Source organism: Zingiber officinale, chromosome 7B, assembly GCF_018446385.1.
Source record: "Zingiber officinale cultivar Zhangliang chromosome 7B, Zo_v1.1, whole genome shotgun sequence".
In the NCBI taxonomy this organism is placed as follows: Eukaryota; Viridiplantae; Streptophyta; class Magnoliopsida; order Zingiberales; family Zingiberaceae; genus Zingiber; species Zingiber officinale.
Window position 1 is genome coordinate 94,720,765 of NC_055999.1, and position 20,837 is coordinate 94,741,601.

At 38.3% G+C, this 20,837-nt stretch overlaps 1 protein-coding gene across 1 annotated transcript; it reads left to right on the plus strand.

Moving 5' to 3' along the window:
* Positions 1-15,850: 15,850 nt before the first annotated feature.
* Positions 15,851-20,544, plus strand: LOC122006354 (purple acid phosphatase 18-like). Its single transcript, XM_042561825.1, has 5 exons — positions 15,851-16,043; positions 17,734-18,402; positions 19,626-19,814; positions 19,909-19,997; positions 20,080-20,544. Exons 1-5 carry the CDS (start codon positions 15,870-15,872, stop codon positions 20,288-20,290), a joined length of 1,332 nt encoding a protein of 443 aa, XP_042417759.1. The 5' UTR covers positions 15,851-15,869; the 3' UTR covers positions 20,291-20,544.
* The last annotated feature ends 293 nt before the right edge of the window (positions 20,545-20,837 follow it).

Genomic DNA, 20,837 nt, shown 5'->3' on the forward strand with positions numbered 1-20,837 from the left:
GGGATTGATTATTTTTTATCGTTAAATTCTCTCCCTCAAACCCTCACCCGGTGCCTCCTTCTCCTCCACACCCTCATAGCACGCCAAAGCCAAGAAGACCTAGGGCACCATTTCTAGGGTCATAGGAGTGTCTTCCGGCGACAATTCCGGCACGAGGACGCTCCCCTCCGTAAGAAGAACGTATAGGCGTAAGAAGATTGTCGAAGAGATCCTCTTCTCCGGAAAACCTAGCGATCGGTTTGTAAGGAAAAACTAGCACAGGATGTGAGTAATCCCTCACCTGCAGTATAAGTAGTTATTTGTATGTTTCTATGTTTTAGTTCTGTCATATACAAATCCATCGGTACGTAGGGTGTGAATTAGTGCACACCAAGTGCTCGATGAAATGGTAGCACAGCTAAATGCCCCTGTAGGCATTTTAATAGTTAGTTAAATGTTGTAGATGCATTTAAATAGTATTCTTAGCCTTGCTTCAGCTTATATGGGACTACGGTCCAATGGGTGGGCTCCCACAATCACCTCTAGGTTTAGACAACCTAGTTCTAGGTTTAGACAACCTAGTTCTAGGTTCAGATAACCTGGTAAAGGCAAGTTAAGATAAATCAGTTTATAAATAGTATTTTACTTTATCAGAGCCTCTGTACTGGACTTCAGTTGTCCTTGGGTTGGGCTCCCATAGTCGTCCCTAGGTTTAGATAACCTAGTAAACCCTACTAAATTTGGGTCTTGCAACCCCGGGTCTAGTTAGGAATGCGCGCATAGCAAGTACAGTTGTCGGGCCCATCAGCAGCATGATTAGTATTTTTATCTATTTATGGAAATAGTTTTCAAACTTCACGAAACAGATAAATGAATTCAGCTTAGCTTCAGTTCGGTTTTCTATAGATATAGCAGATAGCTTTATGTTTAGTTCTTGATTGCCATGATTTCTATGCTCATGTGCCATGTTCTAGTATTTCTAGTATGCTTCTCAACTTGCATATCAGCATAGCATCTTTTAAAAAGCATGATTTCTCAAATGCATATTTTTTGTGAGGTAGATGGTTTCTTACTAAGCTCCTAAGCTTATAGATGCATTTTTCCTTATACTGCAGATAGAGGCAAAGGAAAGATGGATTAGCGGAGGCTGGAGGTCAATGCAACCAAGATGTGTGTGGAAGAGAAACATGGAATAAAGATCCTTGGAGGAACTACAACTGTTAAAACTTAGCATCTACTTATGTTATCACTTTTCTGCACCTTTAGCGTATCTAGTGTCAGGAGTTATAAATTGTGTGCACTAAGTTATGTTTAGATTTCTGGTTACCTTGATGATAGTCGGTAAGTTATGATTCATGACCTGTCAGTAAGAGTTAGTGTTTTTATTAGTGATATGTCTACATTCAACACCAGATTCTGAAACGCAGCATAAATCAGAGCTCCAATCGATCCACTGATCGATTGGAGGGTTCCCAATCGATCAGCCGATCGATTGGGAGATGACCTGCCACGTACAGAGAGCTGGTGAGTCGATCAACTGATCGATCAGCCATGGATCGATCAGCCGATCAATCGGGAATTTAATTTCCGTGAACAGAGAGCCTCTGGATCGATCACTAGATCGATTGGCCAAGCTGGATCGATCGGTAGATCGATCGGGAAATCGCTCTCGCGAACAGAGAGCTTCTGAATCGATCACGGGATCGATTAGTCAATCTGGATCGATCAGCCGATCGATCCAGAAATTCATCCGTGCACAGTAGCACGCTGAATCGATCAGTGGATCGATCAGACAGCTCCAGTCGATCAACCGATCGATTGAGATGCCTGATTTTAGTCAGAAGTGCTTGATTTCAATTTCTGATCAAGTAGGGAGTCTAGGTCTCCTTCCCTAGCTTATGTACGACAGTGAAGAGGTCTTGAAACTAAGTTGTAGACTGTAATAGTCATTAACAGAGTAAGATTTTAATTAATACAGTTTTCCGCACCTTATAGTTTAGCACAGCATAATGTGACGGTCCGGCATCGCAGCCTAGCATCAGTAGGAGGCGGGTCGTTACAATGGAGCAACTTGCGAGTTGTAGAGCAGTAGCACGATTAGCAAAAGCTTGCACAGATATGAATTTCGAACCAAACAGCATTACTCAGCCTTGGACCTCGAGCTCTCTTTTATAAGAACCGTCGACGTTCGATCGACCAATCCTTGGGTTCTTTTGATCGAACCAGCTCCCTTCCATCTTCATTGAGATATGATGCTGATTCGATCTTCAGCATTAACTGATCATTAAGGGTTCGATCGACCGATCCTTCTTTTCGGTCGACCGAACAGTATCCTTCCCTGTTCGTCGAGATTTGCTGAGATGTGCACTAAATGCCGCATTGATGAGATGATTTGTTCGGTCGACCGATCTACCCATTCGATCGACCGATCAGCGTTGTTTCTGTTGGAACCCTAAGGTTGTTTTGGTGTGATCAACAAGTTAAGTTAGGTCATGTGTGTTTCTAACCCTGTGTCTAAGTGTGCAGGAACTTAGGAGTACAGATAGTTGAGCGGAAGGCGCAACTAGCGAGAAGGACGGCACACGGTGCGTCCGAGGGACGAGGCGCTGCAGAAAAGTACCCCGATGGACGAGAAGGAAGCATGCAGTGGTTCCGAGGGACGAAAGCCGGAGCGGAAGATTGCTCGGGGAGCAAAAGACGTAGCTAGCGAGAAGGTCGGCACGGTGTTCGACCGAGGGACGAAAACTGCGGATGAGTACGCTGGCGGATGAGAATGAAGCACACAGCGATTCCGAGGGACGAGAAGTCGGAGCGGAAGCCTACTTGAGAAGACCGGAACTTGGGTTCGAGTGAGCCTTTTTCCGGATGGCAGAGATCACCCAAGCGAACGGAGCAGAAGACCCGGGGCTGGAAAAAGTCAATGAGGTTGACTTTTCCCTCCGGGGCGCCCGGAACGTACCGGGGCGCCCGGAAGTCGAAGTTTGACCAGAACGAGTCTTTCATTATCTGGACGTTGGGGGATAAAGTTTTATCCCCCCACGGTGCCCGGAACCCTTCGGGGCGCCCTGACCAAAGCTATAAATATAGCCTTGGTCCAGAAGCTTTTTAATGAACTCACGAATTGTAATTCCAACACTTGTGTGCTTTAGTTTAGAGTTAAGTTTCTGTTTCTGTGCTTCATTGTTGTATGAGGACTCTCCGCCTGAAGGAGTATTCTAGTGTTTTCAACTTCCTTAGATTAACAACCACATTGGTTGTAACCAAGTAAATATCTTGTGCCTCGTTATTTATGATTTTAATTATTACTTTGCTTTATTTATGCAAGTGTTAGCTTAAAGAGTTCGAGAATGGTGTTCTTGTTTTTGTTTTTTACAGGACTACTCAACAACCCCCTTCTAATCGGCCGCAACGGTTGTACAAGTGGTATCAGAGCAGAGTACGCCTCAGGAGGACTAACCGCCAATTGATGCAACAAAATGATGACCGGAGCTAGAGAATACCCACCAGCATTCGAGGGGGAGTTTTCTTTATGGAAGAAACAAATGGAGGTATACCTAAACACTGATTTTGGTATTTGTTTAATAATGAAATCTGGTTATGAAGCACCAAAGACAATGAATGGAGAAGAACTTGATAAACGCCTCTAGAACGAGAAGCAACGTAACGAGTATATGGCAAACGTTCGGGCGGAATTTCACCTTCTAACTGTAATACCAAATGAAGATATCGACAGAGTCGGAGAGTACGAAAGCACAAAAGAACTTTGGGAAAAGTTCTTGAAACTCTACGAAGAACCTTTGGAAGCCGACAACTCAATGGACACCGAGCCGCCGACAGAACAGCCCGAGAATGAGGAAACTGCCGAGACAGCCGAGCTCCATCCCGAGGACACGGAAAGCTCATCCCAGATGAGCATCGATGAAGGGGGAGGGACTTCAGAAGAAAGCAACTTGACAGGGGGAGAATCAACTGCTGACAAGATAAGTCAGGTATGGTCTCTACCTTCTGAACAATTAGTTAAATCAATCGAAAAGTCGCCGAAAGAATTTTGCAAATTAGAAATTGAATCATCGAAAGAATTTTTCGGATTAGAAAATCTTCTGTCAAATAAATTTTACAAATTACAAAATATTTTATCGAACAAATTTTGCAAATTAGAAATACTGTCGAAAAAATTTATCAAGTTAGAATTTATATTATCGAAATATTTTTTTGAATTAGAAATTCAAAATATAACAAAAAATATTAAGTCAAAAGAAATAGTTTGTCGATTAAAGAATCTCGACAAACTAATAATAGAAATTAACATGATATAATTTTTTGCATGTTTAATATTGGTTGCTTTAAATCTGAAAAAGTGTGATTTAAGAAGTTATGATAAATTAAAATGAAAATTTAAAACTTTCTATAAAAGCATTAGAATTAATATATATATATATATATATAAAATAAATGCATAGAAATTTGTTTTAATTTTTTTTAAATGTTCTCAATTTTTTTCATAAAGTTTTCGGCTTATAAAGTTCTTAATTCTTGATGACGAAAACTTAGAAATTTTTCAAAAGTTATGTTTGACTTAGAAATTTTTTCTTGACTTAAAAAAATTTTCTAGAAAATCATTGAAATAGAGTTTTATAATTATTCTAAGTGTCAACCCTTAGATTTTTCTTGCAACCCCAATTTTTTATGTGATCAAAGGGGGAGAAGAAAAAGTATAAGTCTAGAGGGAGGTAGAAATTGAAAATTAAAATTTTTTTGAAATTTAATTGTTCTATCTTGTTGCACGTTATTGAAATTGAAAATTAAAATTTTTTAAATTTAATTTTTCTATCTTGTTGCACATTATTGCAATATAAACTGTTTAATTCTCATGTCTATTTTTACCCTAGCTTAATTTGGGTTGATCACATCAAAAAAGGGGAGATTGTTGGAACCCCAAGGTTGTTTTGGTGTGATCGACAAGTTAAATTAGGTCATGTGTGTTTCTAACCCTGTGTCTAAGTGTGTAGGAACTTAGGAGCACAGGTAGTTGAGCAGAAGACGCAGTTAGCGAGAAGGACGGCACGCGGTGCATCCAAGGGACGAGGCGCTGCGGAAAAGTACCCCGGTGGACGAGAAGGAAGCGTGCGGTGGTTCTGAGGGACGAAAGCCAGAGCGGAAGATTGCTCGGGGAGCAAAAGACGCAGCTAGTGAGAAGGTCGACACGGGGTGTGACCAAGGGACGAAGACTGCGGATGAGTACGCTGGCGGACGAGAAGGAAGCACGTAACGATTCCAAGGGACGAGAAGTCGGAGCGGAAGCCTGCTCGAGAAGACCGGAACTTGGGTTCGGATGAACCTTTTTCCGGATGGCAGAGATCACCCAAGCGAACGGAGCAGAAGACCCGGGGCTGGAAAAAGTCAACGAGGTTGACTTTTCCCTCCGAGGCACCCGAAACGTACCGGGGCGCCCGGAAGTCGAAGTTTGACCAGAACGAGTCTTTTGCCATCTGGACGTTGGGGGATAAAGTTTTATCCCTCCCAGGGTGCCCGGAACCCTTCGGGGTGCCCCGACCAAGGCTATAAATATAGCCTTGGTCCAGAAGCTTTTTAACGAACTCACGAATTGTAATTCCAATACTTGTGTGCTTTAGTTTAGAGTTAAGCTTCTGTTTCTGCGCTTCATTGTTGTACGAGGTTTTTCCGCCTGAAGGAGTATTCTAGTGCTTTCAACTTCCTTGGATTAACAACCACATCAGTTGTAACCAAGTAAATATCTTGTGCCTCGTTCTTTATGATTTTAATTATTGCTTTGCTTTATTTATGCAAGCGTTAGCTTAAAGAGTTCGAGAAGGGTGTTCTTGTTTTTGTTTTTTACAGGACTACTCAACAATCCCCTTCTAGCCGGCCGCAATGGTCCTACAGTTTCCTTCTCTGCTTCTGATCGATTGAACTGTACCGAGTCATCAGTGTTCGGTTGATCGATCATATGATTCGGTCGACTGATCAATCTTTGATCAACTCTATTTTAGTCTGAACTTGTATCTGCTCTGAGTTGGCCTTGTTCAGTCGACCGATCCTTCGGTTCGATCGACCGATCAGGCCGAACATGCAAAACAGTATTAGACAATAATCCTACAAAACAGATGTTAGCACAGTAATAATACATCTAATGCATGAGTAAAAATAGACAGTTTAACTATCTTGATCTCAACTTAGAAGCCTTCCCGATTTCTTCAGTTGGATCAGCGACCTTAGGTTGTTCCCTTCAGGAACCCGACCTCACTGTCACTCCTCCAATTGTTTACCTCAACTTACCTGCCAAACATTGGTCCTCCAAACTTGTTTGGACTTTCTTTGCTCAGTGTCTGATCACTTGATCCACTAAGACTTTTCCTGCAATACTACATTAGCCAGCAGCAATAATAGTAATACAGAATACTATAGTAAAACTAAACTTAGAATCACCAAAATTCACTGGTCTTGTCAACCGCTCATGGTCGACCGGAAACCATCCGATCAACCTTGCTTGGAGTTCACTTCTCTAAGACTTCTCGTTACCTAAGGTTATCTCCCCCCTAGGATTTTCTCCATCTAACTTCACTCACCATAACCTAAGGTTACCACCCTTTAGGATTTTCTCCACCTGGCTTCATTCACCAAGACTCAGTATTCAGCTACCGAAGGATCAGGTCCTTCAGACCTATCCACCTGGCTTCCACGATCTACGGAGATTTCCCTTCCCTAGACTACCACTAGGACTCAGTATTCGACTACCCAGGGATCAGGTCCTCCAGACCTATCGAATCCACCTGACTTCCATGATCTATCAAAATTTTTCTTGTCTAGCCTACAACTAGGACTTTCCATGATAAGCTCTATTAAACATACTTAAATATATTTATCGGACATTAAAACCTTGGAGGTCGATTGCACCAACAAACTCGTATCTATTGGCGTTCGTGCTAATATAGTATCACCCTTAGTGAATTTTCAAGAATTATGTCCACATAATGATACTGACTAAGAATAAGTCCTTCTGTTGTTCTAAAATTTTATGTCAAATCTTGAGTTCAACATATCTTTAGTAGATTTGATTATCTTATCATTACTCCTAATGATAAGTATATCATCTACATATATGTACAAGATGACGTAGTCATTATTTATAGTTTTCATGTAGACACATTTATCACATTTATTAATATTAAATCCACATTCTTTCACGGCATTGTCAAATTTCTCATGTTATTGCTTTGATGCTTGTTTTAAGCCGTATAATGACTTCATCAATCTACAAACCTTGTTTTTCTATCCTGGCACAGAAAACCCCTTAGGTTGCTCCATGTAGATTTCATCTTCTAAATCCCTGTTTAGAAAAGTTGTCTTTACATTCATCTGATATATTTCGAGATTTCATAGAGCAGCTATAGCCAACAATACTCTTATAGAACTTATTCTTGACACCGGAGAATATGTATCAAAGTAATCAAGATCTTCTTGTTGTCTATATCCTTTGATTACCAATCTAACTTGTACTAATCAATTGTGCCATCTGATTTCATTTTCTTCTTGAAGATCCACTTGCACCCTAGTGGTTGACTTCCCGAAGGAAGATCCACAAGTTCCCAAGTGTGATTTTACAAGATAGACTCTATCTCAGATGCAATTGCCTCTCTCCAATGAGGTACATTAGAAGAGTTTACTACTTCTGAGTAACTTTGGGGCTCACTTTCCAACATGAAAGTGATAAAATCTAATCTGTAGAATTTTTATACCTGAACTCTTTTGGTCCATCTAAGCTCAACCTCAACTGGTTAATCATTATCTTCTTGGTTTTGTGTTTCATATGTCTATTTTGGAGAGCTAGCATCCTCTCGAGTCTTATACGGAAACACATGCTCGAAAAATGAGACATTTCTCGATTTTATTATCGAGTCCTTGTGTATATCCAGTATTTGTGACTCATACACAAAAAACTGATACACACTGTTATTATGTGCATATCTAATAAATATACAATCAACAGTCTTTGGTTCTATCTTAATACTTTTCAGATCAGACACCAATACTTTGGCAAAATACCCCCACATTTGTAAATATTTATAGGACAGTTATTTTTCATTCCACAACTCATAAGGGCTCTTATCTATCTTCTTTCGGGGCACCTTATTTAAAAGGTAATTAACTGTTAATACAGCTTCCCCCCATATGAACTTTGGCAGCCCAGAGCTCAATAGAAGAGCATTCATCATCTCTTTTAGAGTTCGGTTCTTCCGCTCAGCAACTCCATTTTGCTGAGTGTAAGGAGCTGTTGTTTCATGTCTAATCCCATGTTCAGCACACAACTCAGTCAACAGTGATACATATTCACCGCCTCAGTCACTTTGAACCACCTTAATCTTTCTATTAAGTTGGTTTTCAACCTCATTTTTATAGAGTATAAATTTCTCTATAGCTTCATCTTTACTTTTGAGAAGATACACATAACCATATTTTGTGATATCATCTACAAAAATGATGAAGTATTTATTCTCACCACGTGTTGGTGTACCTTTAAGGTCGCACATGTCGGTATGAATTAGCCCGAGTGGTTCGTTGCTTCTTTTAATATGTTGAAATGATGACCTTGATATTTTTACTTTAACACAAATCTCACACTTGTGCTTTGGGTCAAGATGGAATGTAGGTATACTTTACATATTTATTAATCTATGCAATATATCGTAATTAACATATCCTAGTGTATCATGCCACAAACAGGAAGACTCAAGCATATAAGTAAAAGAGCTTTTATCTTTATTTATCTTAGGTCTAATGACCATTATATTGAGCTTGAATAGCCCATCAGATAAGTCTCTTTCTGCGAACATTCCATTCTTAGACAGTACAACTCTAGCTGACTCAAAGATAATGTGAAAGTCATGCTTGCTTAATAGTGATCCGGATACTAGATTTTTTCGAATCTTCGGAATATGCAATACATTATTCAGAGTAAGGTTCTTGCCCAAGGTCACCTTCAACACTACTTTTCCTTGACCCATGATATCCGAGGTTGTTGAGTTCCCCATGAATAGCTTGTCTCCATTGACTTCTTCAAAGTTGTGGAGCAGCTCCTTATTACAGCAGACATATCTGGTGGCTCCAGTATCGATCCATCATTGTTGCAGCTTTGAACCCACCGGGTTCAACTTAGAGACCACAGGGCAGAGGTCGTCCATTTTTTTGTCCCTCGTTCAGATTGACCTCCTGATTCTTCTTTGGCTTTCTACATTCCAAAGATTTGTAATTGGCTCAGTCACAATTGAAGTACTTTCCAGAGAACTTTTTTTTGTTGATGCCTCCTCTGGATACCATCTTGGAAGACTTAGAGTTCTTCCGTTTCTAGCTTTGACCGTGCTCGACCACGTTGGCTTTCACAGTAGCCTGAAAGAACAGCTTTCTCTCTAAACCCTTTTTATCTTCTTCGATGCGAAGTCTAACAATGAATTCCTCCACATTCATCTCCTTCCACTTATGTTTCAAGTAGTTCTTGAAGTCCTTTCAGTTAGGGGGCAACTTCTCAATGATAGTAACCATCTGGAATGTTTCATTCAAAATCATCCCTTCTGAGTGGATCTCGTGTAAGATCACCTGAAACTCCTGGAACTTGGCTGATCACCGTCTTGGAGTCAACCATCTTGTAATCCAGAAATCAGCCCACGATGAACTTCTTGGCCCCTACGTCCTCCATCTTGTACTTCTTATACAGGGACTCACACGGCTCCTTAGCCGTTCTCTTTATGCTATACACAACGTACAACGAGTCGGTAAGACAATTGAGGATGTAATTTCGGCAAATCGAGGAATGCGATTGGACGGGCAGAAAGATCGATCGGGCGAATAGAGAGGCCGACCGAGTTAGCAAAGAGACCGACCGGATGGACAGAGAGACCTACCGGACAGGTAGGCCGTAGAGGCCGAGCGAGTGTGTGACTGGCGTGATAGTGAGGCCAAATGAAATAGCCAAGTAGGGTGGAGAACCAAGCGTTCGAACGGGCGAGTTCCAGTGATCGCACGAGCAGCCTAGCTACTCGTTAGCACACAGCCGCAACTCGCTTTTTCTCCTTCTCTGCGAGTTCTCTTTTTATTTTATTGTTTATAGAGATTTTTTTCCTAAAATGATTGATATTCTTTATCTTTGTTCCTAAGTAAATTAACCATTTATGATCATGACATCGTCCATTCAATCAGCTTTACGTGGCTTTATTTCTTTCTATTATTCTATGATCACGATAAGCACCATAAAAAAAACAAAACAAAAAATTATTGTAAATTTAGACCTGCAACTTTCTGTGATCGTTGCAGCCATTTTTGCGGCACGATAAGTTTTTATCCTGTAGTGCCGACACATAAATAATTAATTTAAAGTATTAAAAGAAATAGATGAATTGACAAAAAAGAAAAAGAAACTGGATCTGTAAGAATCGCCAAGTTGACTTAGAGATCAAATGGTGTTAGTTATTCGACTAAGCCAGGGATCTAATCAGTTCGCGAGTTTAGTTGACTTGCGAGTAAGGAGAAATAGTTGATTGAGAGATTGAAGGGGTCAAAAAAATATTCATGTAAACTAAAAAAAACATAATTTCGTTTTATTCTCGATCTATTTGAAGAACCATCTCACTCTTTCCAGACTATTCGGACAAGCACCCGACGGAGAGGGCATAATCCTCCCGCCGACCAGACTCTCCACAAAACCCACGTTTTAACGCGCCGTTTTTTATAAGCTTACATCTAGATTTTTTAGTGCGCCGCGTTCACACCGTGTCGGCCTGCGTCGGCCCGTCCCCACCGATGCGATACCCGCGTATTCCGCGCTGATCTGGCACCCTTCGCCATCGGCCACAGCGAGCTCCCAGCTACTCCTCGACGTCCGTCTCCTACATCCAGAATACATTTGTCCTCTTCTTGTATCGCTGCCGCCGTCGCACTCCATTAATTCACCTTCTCCCGTGGCTATAAATCCACCCTACCTCATTGTTCTTATCCCTTCAGAAAAGGAGAAGAAGAGCACGAACCCAAAAGAAATCACCAAATCTAAGACAAGGGATGGGTAATTGTAGTGGCCTGCAGAAGCCAGTGACATGGGTCGACGACGAGGAGGACGGCTGGGGAGTCACTGAGAGCTTGCTCTCGGTGAAGCTTCAAGAGGAGGAGGCAGCATCAAGGAACGCTAAGAAGAAGGTCGAGAGATCGACGGATGTCAGGATCAGGATCAGGATCAGCAAGAAGCAGTTGGAAGAGCTGCTTCACCAGGCGGACGTGCAGGGGTTGCCGCTGTGCCGTGTTCTCGCCGGTCTGGTCGGTAAGCCAGTGAGACTGGAAGAGATAGAAAATCATTGGAGGCCGAAGCTGCTCACTATACCGGAGGTCGCAGAGTTAGCTTATTGATGAAGATGATTATGCAGTAGAATGAGATATAAGTTTTGTTCCTCAATTTCTCCAGTTTTTTTTTTTTTTTTTTTTTGAAGTTGTGTTGATAGTAGATCAGGTTATGTAAGTCGATTAAGAGCAGAAATGATGGCAAAAATGTCCTTTTTGGAAATTTTTCTGTAAACGGAAGGTGCGAATCAGGAGAAGTGCTCAGTTTGTGATCTGCCTGTAAAGCGCATAAAGCAATCTAATTGACTGAGAAATGATTGGTTTCAACCAGAGTATCAGTACCATAAAGAAAACCTTGACGACCATCTTTTGTTATTACGTGTCTTGACTAAACTATAAACATGTTGACGTTATAAGATCTCCCTTAGTTCCATCAGCCCGTGCAAGAATCTTCTTTAGATTATCTAGATCTTTTCTTCGAATACTATGTTCATCATTGATATGGGATGTAATGAATAGATTAAGAGATGGCGAAGAGATGAAATTCAAGAAAAATAAATATTTTCCAAATGATTTTATTATTCGTCTAGCGCTAAGGTTTATAGTGTCAACCTAATCAGATTATAAGTCGTTCAGAATATGATCAACCGGCTCTTAAGTAGGTCGGACATAAAGAGTTTAATGCTCTACTCTTGAATTAGGAAGCTAGCATATTCGGTCATTCAAGACGACCGATTTTAAGGGATGTCCGACCCACCTCACAATTGATCGACCATAGGTCTGGTCGAGAGAAAGGTCAAACTCTTTACTCTGTAGGAGAGCTCTCTACACATGCCTGGTCAACCCTATTACTGGTCATCCCTATGAGTTACCACACGACAATATGCCTGTGTAGCCGTTCGATAATAAAATTGGACAGGTTTAGGTAGCCCTATTACCCGAGCCTGAGGCACTTATATATACTCAGTCGGATAAAAGGCTAATCGGATCTGAAACACTTAGTTTTATATTGCTTCCTAGATAGATTTCTAGCATGCAACGATTATCATATTGCTTCTTAAATGGATTTTCAGCATGTCTAAGGTAGGTTATTATTCTCCGAACATATTACTAACACCATTCAACACATAACTCATCATCTTAATGCAAGGACAAACATAAAGATGGTCAACCTTATAAGTCAGCCAAAATATACCCAGCAAGACAACGTGAGCAGGGAATTCAAACAACCTATTAAAATACTAAACATATGTCAAAGAATATTCTTCTAAAACTTTTCTCGGGGATTATCACATTTCTCATCAGCCAATCGCTTATGACAACATATTCCTTCAACTACTTCATCAATGGCATAAGTTATAAACGACAAAAGAGGTACACATGTGGGTAAGGGAAGATTTCTCGGATAATTATTGCACAGATTGTCCACTTTCCATTACCTAACAACCTCTGATATTCTTCACCACCTCATGATTACAAATGTTATGAGAGGTGATATATAAAGGGGGTTCTCTCCGTTGACAATGTATATTTTTCAAAATATCTCAAGCTTACTCTCGCACGAGCGATACTGTTCTTCATTCACCTGACCAGAATTCATATTGACTTGAGTGTCAGAGGAGTTCGTCAATGACTCCCTCTAATTTTTGGACACTGATATTTTATTTGCTCATTTTATTGTGCACGAGATTAAAGGAAAATCTTTCCTCAAAGTAAAAAGTCTTATTCCAATCAACAACTAAATCATCGTTACAAGCAGTCATTTCTTCGTTTTTCAGACAGGAACAATCATCCTCCTGGCCTTTGGGACATGGCTGCTATCCCAAAGTTAGTTTGCTTTAAATTATGCTATCACTTCTTCTGGTTGCATATTATGCCTTTTTTTTCTCCCTCAATATGCCACAAGCTTCTCTAATTATTGTGTATATTTCATCATGAAGAAAAAAAAAGCTTCTCTCAATTTTTAATTGAGAGATTTGTTCTCTTTTGGATACTTCAGTGCGGCTTCAAGTGACAGCTTCATAGCTACTGAACATAATTATTTTTTCATCCATTTTCCAATGCTTATTTAGCTATTTACACACGCTACAAAGTTTGATCTAAAGTCGTTTTCAAAGGCATGAATGCTTCCATCATATATATATATACAGCAGCAGCAGCACTCACTAATTAAATTTCTTCAGATGATCGATCGGCTTAATGAATCAACAGTTTACACCACTTAATAAATATTTTCTTTTAGCCTATTCATTTAGACTTCAACTCCTATTAATTTAGTCTACTATTTCAACCTCCAACTCAATCTGTAATCTAACACATGCTTATTATCCTTGACATCAAGGTTTTAAACTTCAATCTATTCGTGTACTGGTGAAACTTATCATTCCACAAGAGAAGCTATCGTGCTCTCGGTATGTGAGTGGAGGACAGAGGGTCGAATTGAGGGCATCTTCTACTATTCCTCATGAGTGTCTTTCTCAATCGTGTCTTCCTCAAATATGCTGATGCAATTTTGCAGAAGACTGTGACTCTGAGTACATGAAATAGCAATTTCAGATTGACATATTTATATTTAAAATATTAAAATGGAAACCTTCTCATACAGTGAAGGCATATTTCAGTGGGTGCTATTGCTGTTCTACAAATACAAATCATATATTGTCGTTGACTTCAAGAAAACTACAAAGAACATGACTGCATGCGTGGCCCATCGAATCCTTTTTCTTTTTGACAATTGCATCACTGATCACACCAATTATATGTTTAATCATTTGCTTTAAAGAACTCGTAATTGTGGCTCTTTCTCTTCTCCCTCTATATGTAGCTAGCTCCATGAGTCTGTATTCTATTCAGAAATCGAATTATTTTCTTTTACCTCATCAATGGGTGTCTTGAGGGGTCATTTCTCTTACGCGAAACTCAACGAGGAAGACTCCGAAGAAATGCAGCACCTGAAAGCAAGCTTTCTGATACACAAGATGTTGGAAGAAGCTGAGGCACAGCAGAGGAGATCGCATTCTGCAAGGCTGAGGGTGTTCAGAGTGAAGAGAAGGATTGGGGTGAGGTTGAGGAGGCTGAGAGTTGCCATCTCCAAAGCTAGACGCTGTGTCTGCTACCAGATCTTGAAGCAACTCAGGCACTTGAAGCTTGTTCTCCTCACCAGCTAGGAAGCAAAATGGCGCTGCAGCCAGCAGCTTGAAAGACCACTCCTGTTCTTGCAGTGTTCGAGTACCACCACTGAATATAATCAATCAGTGGCGAAGTTGGATCAAAAGATTTCGTGATCTTCTTTTCCTGTTCCTGTCCTCAATCTGGCCACTTTTTGTAGGTGTGTGTAGATTTTCGACCTTGCATCCTGTCTCTGTGAGTGTTTTTGTGGGTAGGAGGTGGCTTGACTTTGTTGTTTGTGTGCAAATCTTCCATTCTTCTTGGATCCTCTGAGTTGACTTTGTGATAATTAATTGCTGGAATTTTATTGACTTCGGTTATGATGTGATTCATCGACAATTTAAACAATACATTTAAAATTAAATCCCGAAGTGATAATATTCATGATGATTCTTAGGGACGTTTATGGATTTATGCGGTGAGAGATTTTTAAAGAGATTTGTAAATGAAGAAGTTGAAAAAAACTTTAATCATATGGACGAAAGTTTTGAAGTGTCTAGTTTAAGAATGACAGTTAAATTTTAAATATACTCTTTTATTTTAAAATTAATAATATGGATGAGATCAATAATAATTAATGATGTATAAAAAATTGATAATATAGAGATTATATAAATATTATAGAGAGATTTTTTTATGACAGAGAATGATAATTTTTTATATTTTTTATGCAAAGTTGAGATGGTATATTGAAAAAAAATTATATAGAATTCTAACTATCGAACATGGCCATGATAAATCTGGTATTGAGCATAGAATTTGTAAAATTTTCCCTTCCAACGATGGTAAAAGATGAATATATTCATTCTCAGCGCTCCTGCTAATCCATCTCAAGGTCAATACGGAGGAGGTAAATCACGGACGACTACTAGCCTTTGGAATAGTGACTAGTACATAAGGAAGATATTTATCTCGACTTTACCGAGATTTAAACCTCAGACCTCATAGTGACAACATCTCATGCGCTACAACGAGATGACTAGCTACTAGATCGAGGGGACAAAATTTCCCCTTCCAGTGATGGCAAAAAAGACGAATATGTTCGCCTCCAGTACCCCTGTTAACCCGTCTCAGGGCCAACATGGAGGAGGTAAATCACGGACGACTACTAACTTTTAGAATAGTGACTAGCACATAAGGGAGACATTTACCTCGGTTTTACCGAGATTCAAACTCCAGATCTTATGATGACAACATCTCATGCACTAATCACTAGACCCATCGAGTGGACAAACAAAAATTTTGTCATAGAATTAGTTTTTAAAAAAAAATTAATATTTAAACGTGTTGAAGAAAAAATATCCTAATAAAAAATAGGAGATAATTTTTAAAATGGTTAATTTTTGGAGTTTTTTGGAAAATTATCCTATTGAAGATCCGGGATGAAGGAGACCAAAGTGGACTGGCGGATGGAGTTTATTGGGGCGACGATTCTTCTCGTGTTCTTGTGTCCGTCGGCGATCGGAGGCCGGAGCGGTGAGGACTATGTCCGGCCGCTACCTCGCGAAACCCTAAGCCTTCCGTGGAGGCCTGTGCGCTCCTCCGATCCGCAACAGGTGATTGTAGGACTGATTTGTTCTGCTTCAGATTACTCTCTCTTTTTCGGAGGAGCTTTAGTTTATTGCCTTTATCTTTCCTGATCTCCTGTTGCTCTTCGTCTTTAACTTCATTTCCTTGAGCGGATTTTTAATTGATGGCTCAAGTTTCCCACTTCTTTTTCACTTGTATTATTGATGTTCGTTTACGCAAGGTAAATATTGAGTGCTCGAGATGGGAATTGTTTCTAGGGATTTTAGATTTCACTTTTGATTCTTTTGACTGATGTAGAGAAAGGCCTTTTGTTAAGTAGTGTCCAAGTAAAATTGGTACATGCATTGCTAGGGTTTGGAATGCTATGAATCAGCAGCAAACCGATTTATAAATTTTAAAAAGTAAAATAAACGGCTCCCTTTTCTCCAGGGACAATAGTAATCAATAATTTTCATGCCATACTTTGAATGCCTGCTTGCATGTTTAGTTCAGAGTTTCAAATAGAGGAATTTCCTTTCTTTGATCTAAAGTATATTAAATCTTGACTAAATGGTTTTGGTTTGATTTCATCCTACTCAGCTTAATTTTAGTCACAGCAAATTTGTACTCGGATAAATGTTCTAAAAATTGCTATGTGAAAGGATATCATTGTTCCCTGCACAATTACACCAACAAGGACATGTTAACTCCAACTACTTGTGTCAATTAGTTTTACTTGTAGGAATCTCTTCTTTATCCATATTAACTATTCTCTTATTTCTTACTTCTCATATATTTAATTTTATTTACACAACTTAAAACTGTCAATTTGTAAAATTTCTTTCTTAATCCGAACTTGAAAAACACCGAGGTAGTTTATTCTGAATATGAGTGATAATGAAAGGCTCATCTAGTTGTAATGTGAAAAAAGAAAAGTCCATAGAGATCTAACTCTAGAAACTAAATTATTATAGATGTTCTTTTATCATATTGATGTAATTTTTAAAAATTCATTTCTTTAAAAAAAAAACCATCAAATAAGAAGTATCTTGAAACTCTGCTTCTTTGTTCTATATTTTACATTTTGGTTGTGCGCCAATTTGTTGGACCATGTGTTAATATTCATAAAAGGACGGATCTTCTGTCTATACCAATTTTTTCTTATTGCAAATAAGAATGTAATAATGGTAACTTGTAAGACCTAGCAAAAGAAATTTCAACTTATTTCATGTGCTAGACTGGGCTCCTCGATAGATTACTTTAAATTTGTAATTTGGAATTTTATTATTTCTACTCTTATTCTCCTCTCAATTATCCTTTCCCAATGTTCTAAAGTATTGCTTCATAACTTAATTTTCTATAATTAGAACTATATTGTGTGCTATCATTATTGTAAATTGCTGCTATTTTTTTTCATCCACTCATATCACATTTTATAAGACTTTTGTGTAATATTTTTACTAAACAAATTAATTTTTTGAACTCCTAAACTTTTCAACATTCAATAGGAAAATCATACTGGCATACATTTTGCATGTCTTTATTTTTCAATCTTTCTTTAATCTCGTTTGTTCAAATACTATGAATAATTCAATAATGCATAGAAATATCATAATTTTTAGTCTCTAAAATTATATTTTTCGAGATATTTCATTAAATAGATTATAAAAATCGGTAATTTTTTTCTTCTCTCCTAGATTAATTATTTTGACCAGTAAAAATCTTTTACCTTTGTAGGTTCATATCTCTTTGGCAGGGATAAATCACATGCGAATAACATGGATCACCGATAACAAATCTTCTCCATCTATAGTCAAGTATGGAACTTCACCGGGAGAGTACACTTCCTCATCTCAAGGGGAGAGTACATCGTACAAATATTTATTTTATAACTCAGGGAAGATACATCATGTTGTTATTGGACCCCTTGAGAGTAACACGACTTACTTCTACCAATGTGGGGAACAAGGTCCAGAGTTCCAGCTTAAAACCCCACCTGCAGAGTTTCCCATAACGTTTGCAGTTGTTGGTGACCTTGGTCAAACAGGCTGGACAAAATCAACTCTAGATCACATAAGTCAATGCAAATATGATCTACATCTTCTCCCTGGGGATCTCTCCTATGCCGACTACCAGCAGCATTTGTGGGATTCTTTTGGAGCACTGGTGCAGCCACTTGCTAGTACTAGACCATGGATGGTGACCGAAGGAAACCATGAGAAGGAGAGTATATTGTTTTTTGAATCGAGATTTCAAGCATATAACGCAAGGTGGAAGATGCCTTATCAAGAGAGTGGTTCGACATCCAATCTGTATTACTCATTTGAGGTGGCAGGGGCTCACATTATTATGCTTGGTTCTTACACAGATTATGATGAGAATTCAGAACAATATGCTTGGTTAAAGGTCAGTCAGCTGTTTAGTTATTGTCACTCAAGTTTAAACTCCAAACACTTAATACTTCACTCATCCTTAGTAATAATTAGCGATTCTTTTTTAGTAGTTTTTAACCGTGCATGAATGTTAAAATAAACTATTAAAATAGGATCATCAATTTAAGAATGCAATACAAACTTTATAACTACCATACAATTAAAAAGTTAAATTGATGAAAATAAATATTAACATTGAATTTTAAATCAATTTAATTTTTCAATATTTTTACGATTAACCAATATCTAATAATTTCTTGATGGAATTTCAATGGTTGAAATTTAATTTTCAAAGATACTTTTATATAATTTTCTTTAGAATTTTTATATTGATTAAAAATATTGAATTCTATCAAATTAAGATTAAATAATTGATTTTTAGTTCTTTGTATACGATCAATAATTTTAGCTTTCCATTTCAGAAATAACCAATGATTTTGATTTAAAATCACTTCAACATGTTAATATTATATATCTAAATCTGTGAAACTTTAAAATTAATTCATCACATTAATATTTGAAAAGTTACTATTTTGGAAAACTTAATTCTTACTGACTTCCAAATTTTATAATTTTAAATTTGTATATAATTTATATTGTATCTTTTTAATATTAATATCACTTAAGGTTTTTTGTTAATTTTATTGTTTCTTATATGGAAATCAATACTTATTCAATTTTAAATATGTGAATGGAATTATCGAACAGAAATTTAGGAAGGATTTCATTCACAGCAACATGCGACATGACTTCATGAAGTCCATGAGGTTTTGCGTGCTTTAATAATATTGCATAGTAGCTTTGCCTGAATAATATTAATTATACCTGCATGCATAGTAACTACCTTCACAATGTACTTTTATAATTGACTTGGATATTTTGGATTTCAGAGTCCTTTTGCAGCCTGCAAATTCATCTTCTTAATGGTAGTTATTAATATTGGAAATGACTTTTTGAACTAATCTGTGGGGTTTTTTCCATTTAAATCTCATTATACGATGTACAGATTGAAATATTGTAGCTCAGTTGTCCTACATAATTAGTATGCTTCTGAAGAGCATAGATGTTTAAATCTTTTGTTATCAGAATTTATACTTTGATCTTGAATGTTTAACTTCTGCTGTTTGTTGGCTTGCATTAAGTTTCTAAACCTATTATGTTGTCCAGCAGCCCAAGTGTTTTGTTTGGTTTTTGCAGGCTGATCTTGCCAAGGTAGACAGGGAAAAGACACCGTGGCTACTAGTTCTATTACATGCACCGTGGTATAACAGCAACTGGGCGCATCAAGGCGAAGGAGAAGCCATGATGGCTTCCATGGAGTCATTGCTTTATGCTGCTGGGGTAGACATATTTATCGCAGGCCATGTGCATGCTTACGAGAGAATGGTAAACTGATAGATCTAAGCATTGTGTAATTTCTATGATATTTATATGACATAATGGCATTCTTTGCTCAATCGACTTGTATGCATTATACTAGGAGCGGGTCTTTAATGGAAGAGTAGATCCTTGTGGCCCTGTGCACATAACCATCGGAGATGGGGGTAACAGGGAAGGTTTAGCTCAAAGGTACACTTTTTAATTACTCAATACGATACCTTGTGAGTGATCGAGCATATCCATTTATATTTACTTGGATCCAAACATGCAGATTTTTTAAGCCAAAGCCAGAGTGGTCAGTTTTCAGGGAAGCAAGCTTTGGTCACGGGAAACTGAAGATTGTGAACTCAACTCACGCATTTTGGAGTTGGCACCGAAATGACAATGATGAATCAGTTAACTCAGATGAGTTTTGGATCACTTCATTATCCACTTCAGGATGCATTGTCAGGAAGGGCTGGAAAATTCTGATGTCACCTTAAATCATTCCAGTCTGAGAGCTGTTTGGTTTGGAAGTGTTGGTGTAGATAAGAAATCAAATCACAGTACGCTAATGTGTGCAAAGGTTGTTATGCATGAATGCGTTGCTTAGTCAATTGGTGGTGTTGGTGTCACGATCGTATCTGTGTGATGTGCATTATGGTTTCAGAACTACTCAGGACACCACCAGTATTTCGTCACTGTAACTTGATAGATATGATTCACGGAATAAAAGGATACTCTGTTTTTTGTTTGATTATGTGGTTAACACAAGCTTGTCATTTTGGTTAATAGTAAGATCATGTTAATAGAAAAGGTTTAGTTTACCGTGGACGTTTAGTTTAAATCTCATTACACAGCAGTGGATAAAATTTCAAGTTCCATCCAAATTGGAAAATCAAATATGAACTAATCTGTAAATTTAGATTTTCTAAATTTCAAGTTAGGTTCTAGAAACAATATTAGATGCCACAAGTTAAATAATACAAATTATTAATACGACACGTACATAAATAAACAATAGAAATTAAATAAACTCTAATAAATTTC

Coding starts and splice junctions, on each gene's coding strand:
- LOC122006354 (XM_042561825.1), top strand. CDS start 15,870: ATGAAGGAGACCAAAGTGGACTGGCGGATGGAGTTTATTGGGGCGACG. Junction 19,815..19,908: donor TGCATGCTTACGAGAGAATG/GTAAACTGATAG, acceptor GCATTATACTAG/GAGCGGGTCTTTAATGGAAG. Junction 19,998..20,079: donor AGGGAAGGTTTAGCTCAAAG/GTACACTTTTTA, acceptor CCAAACATGCAG/ATTTTTTAAGCCAAAGCCAG.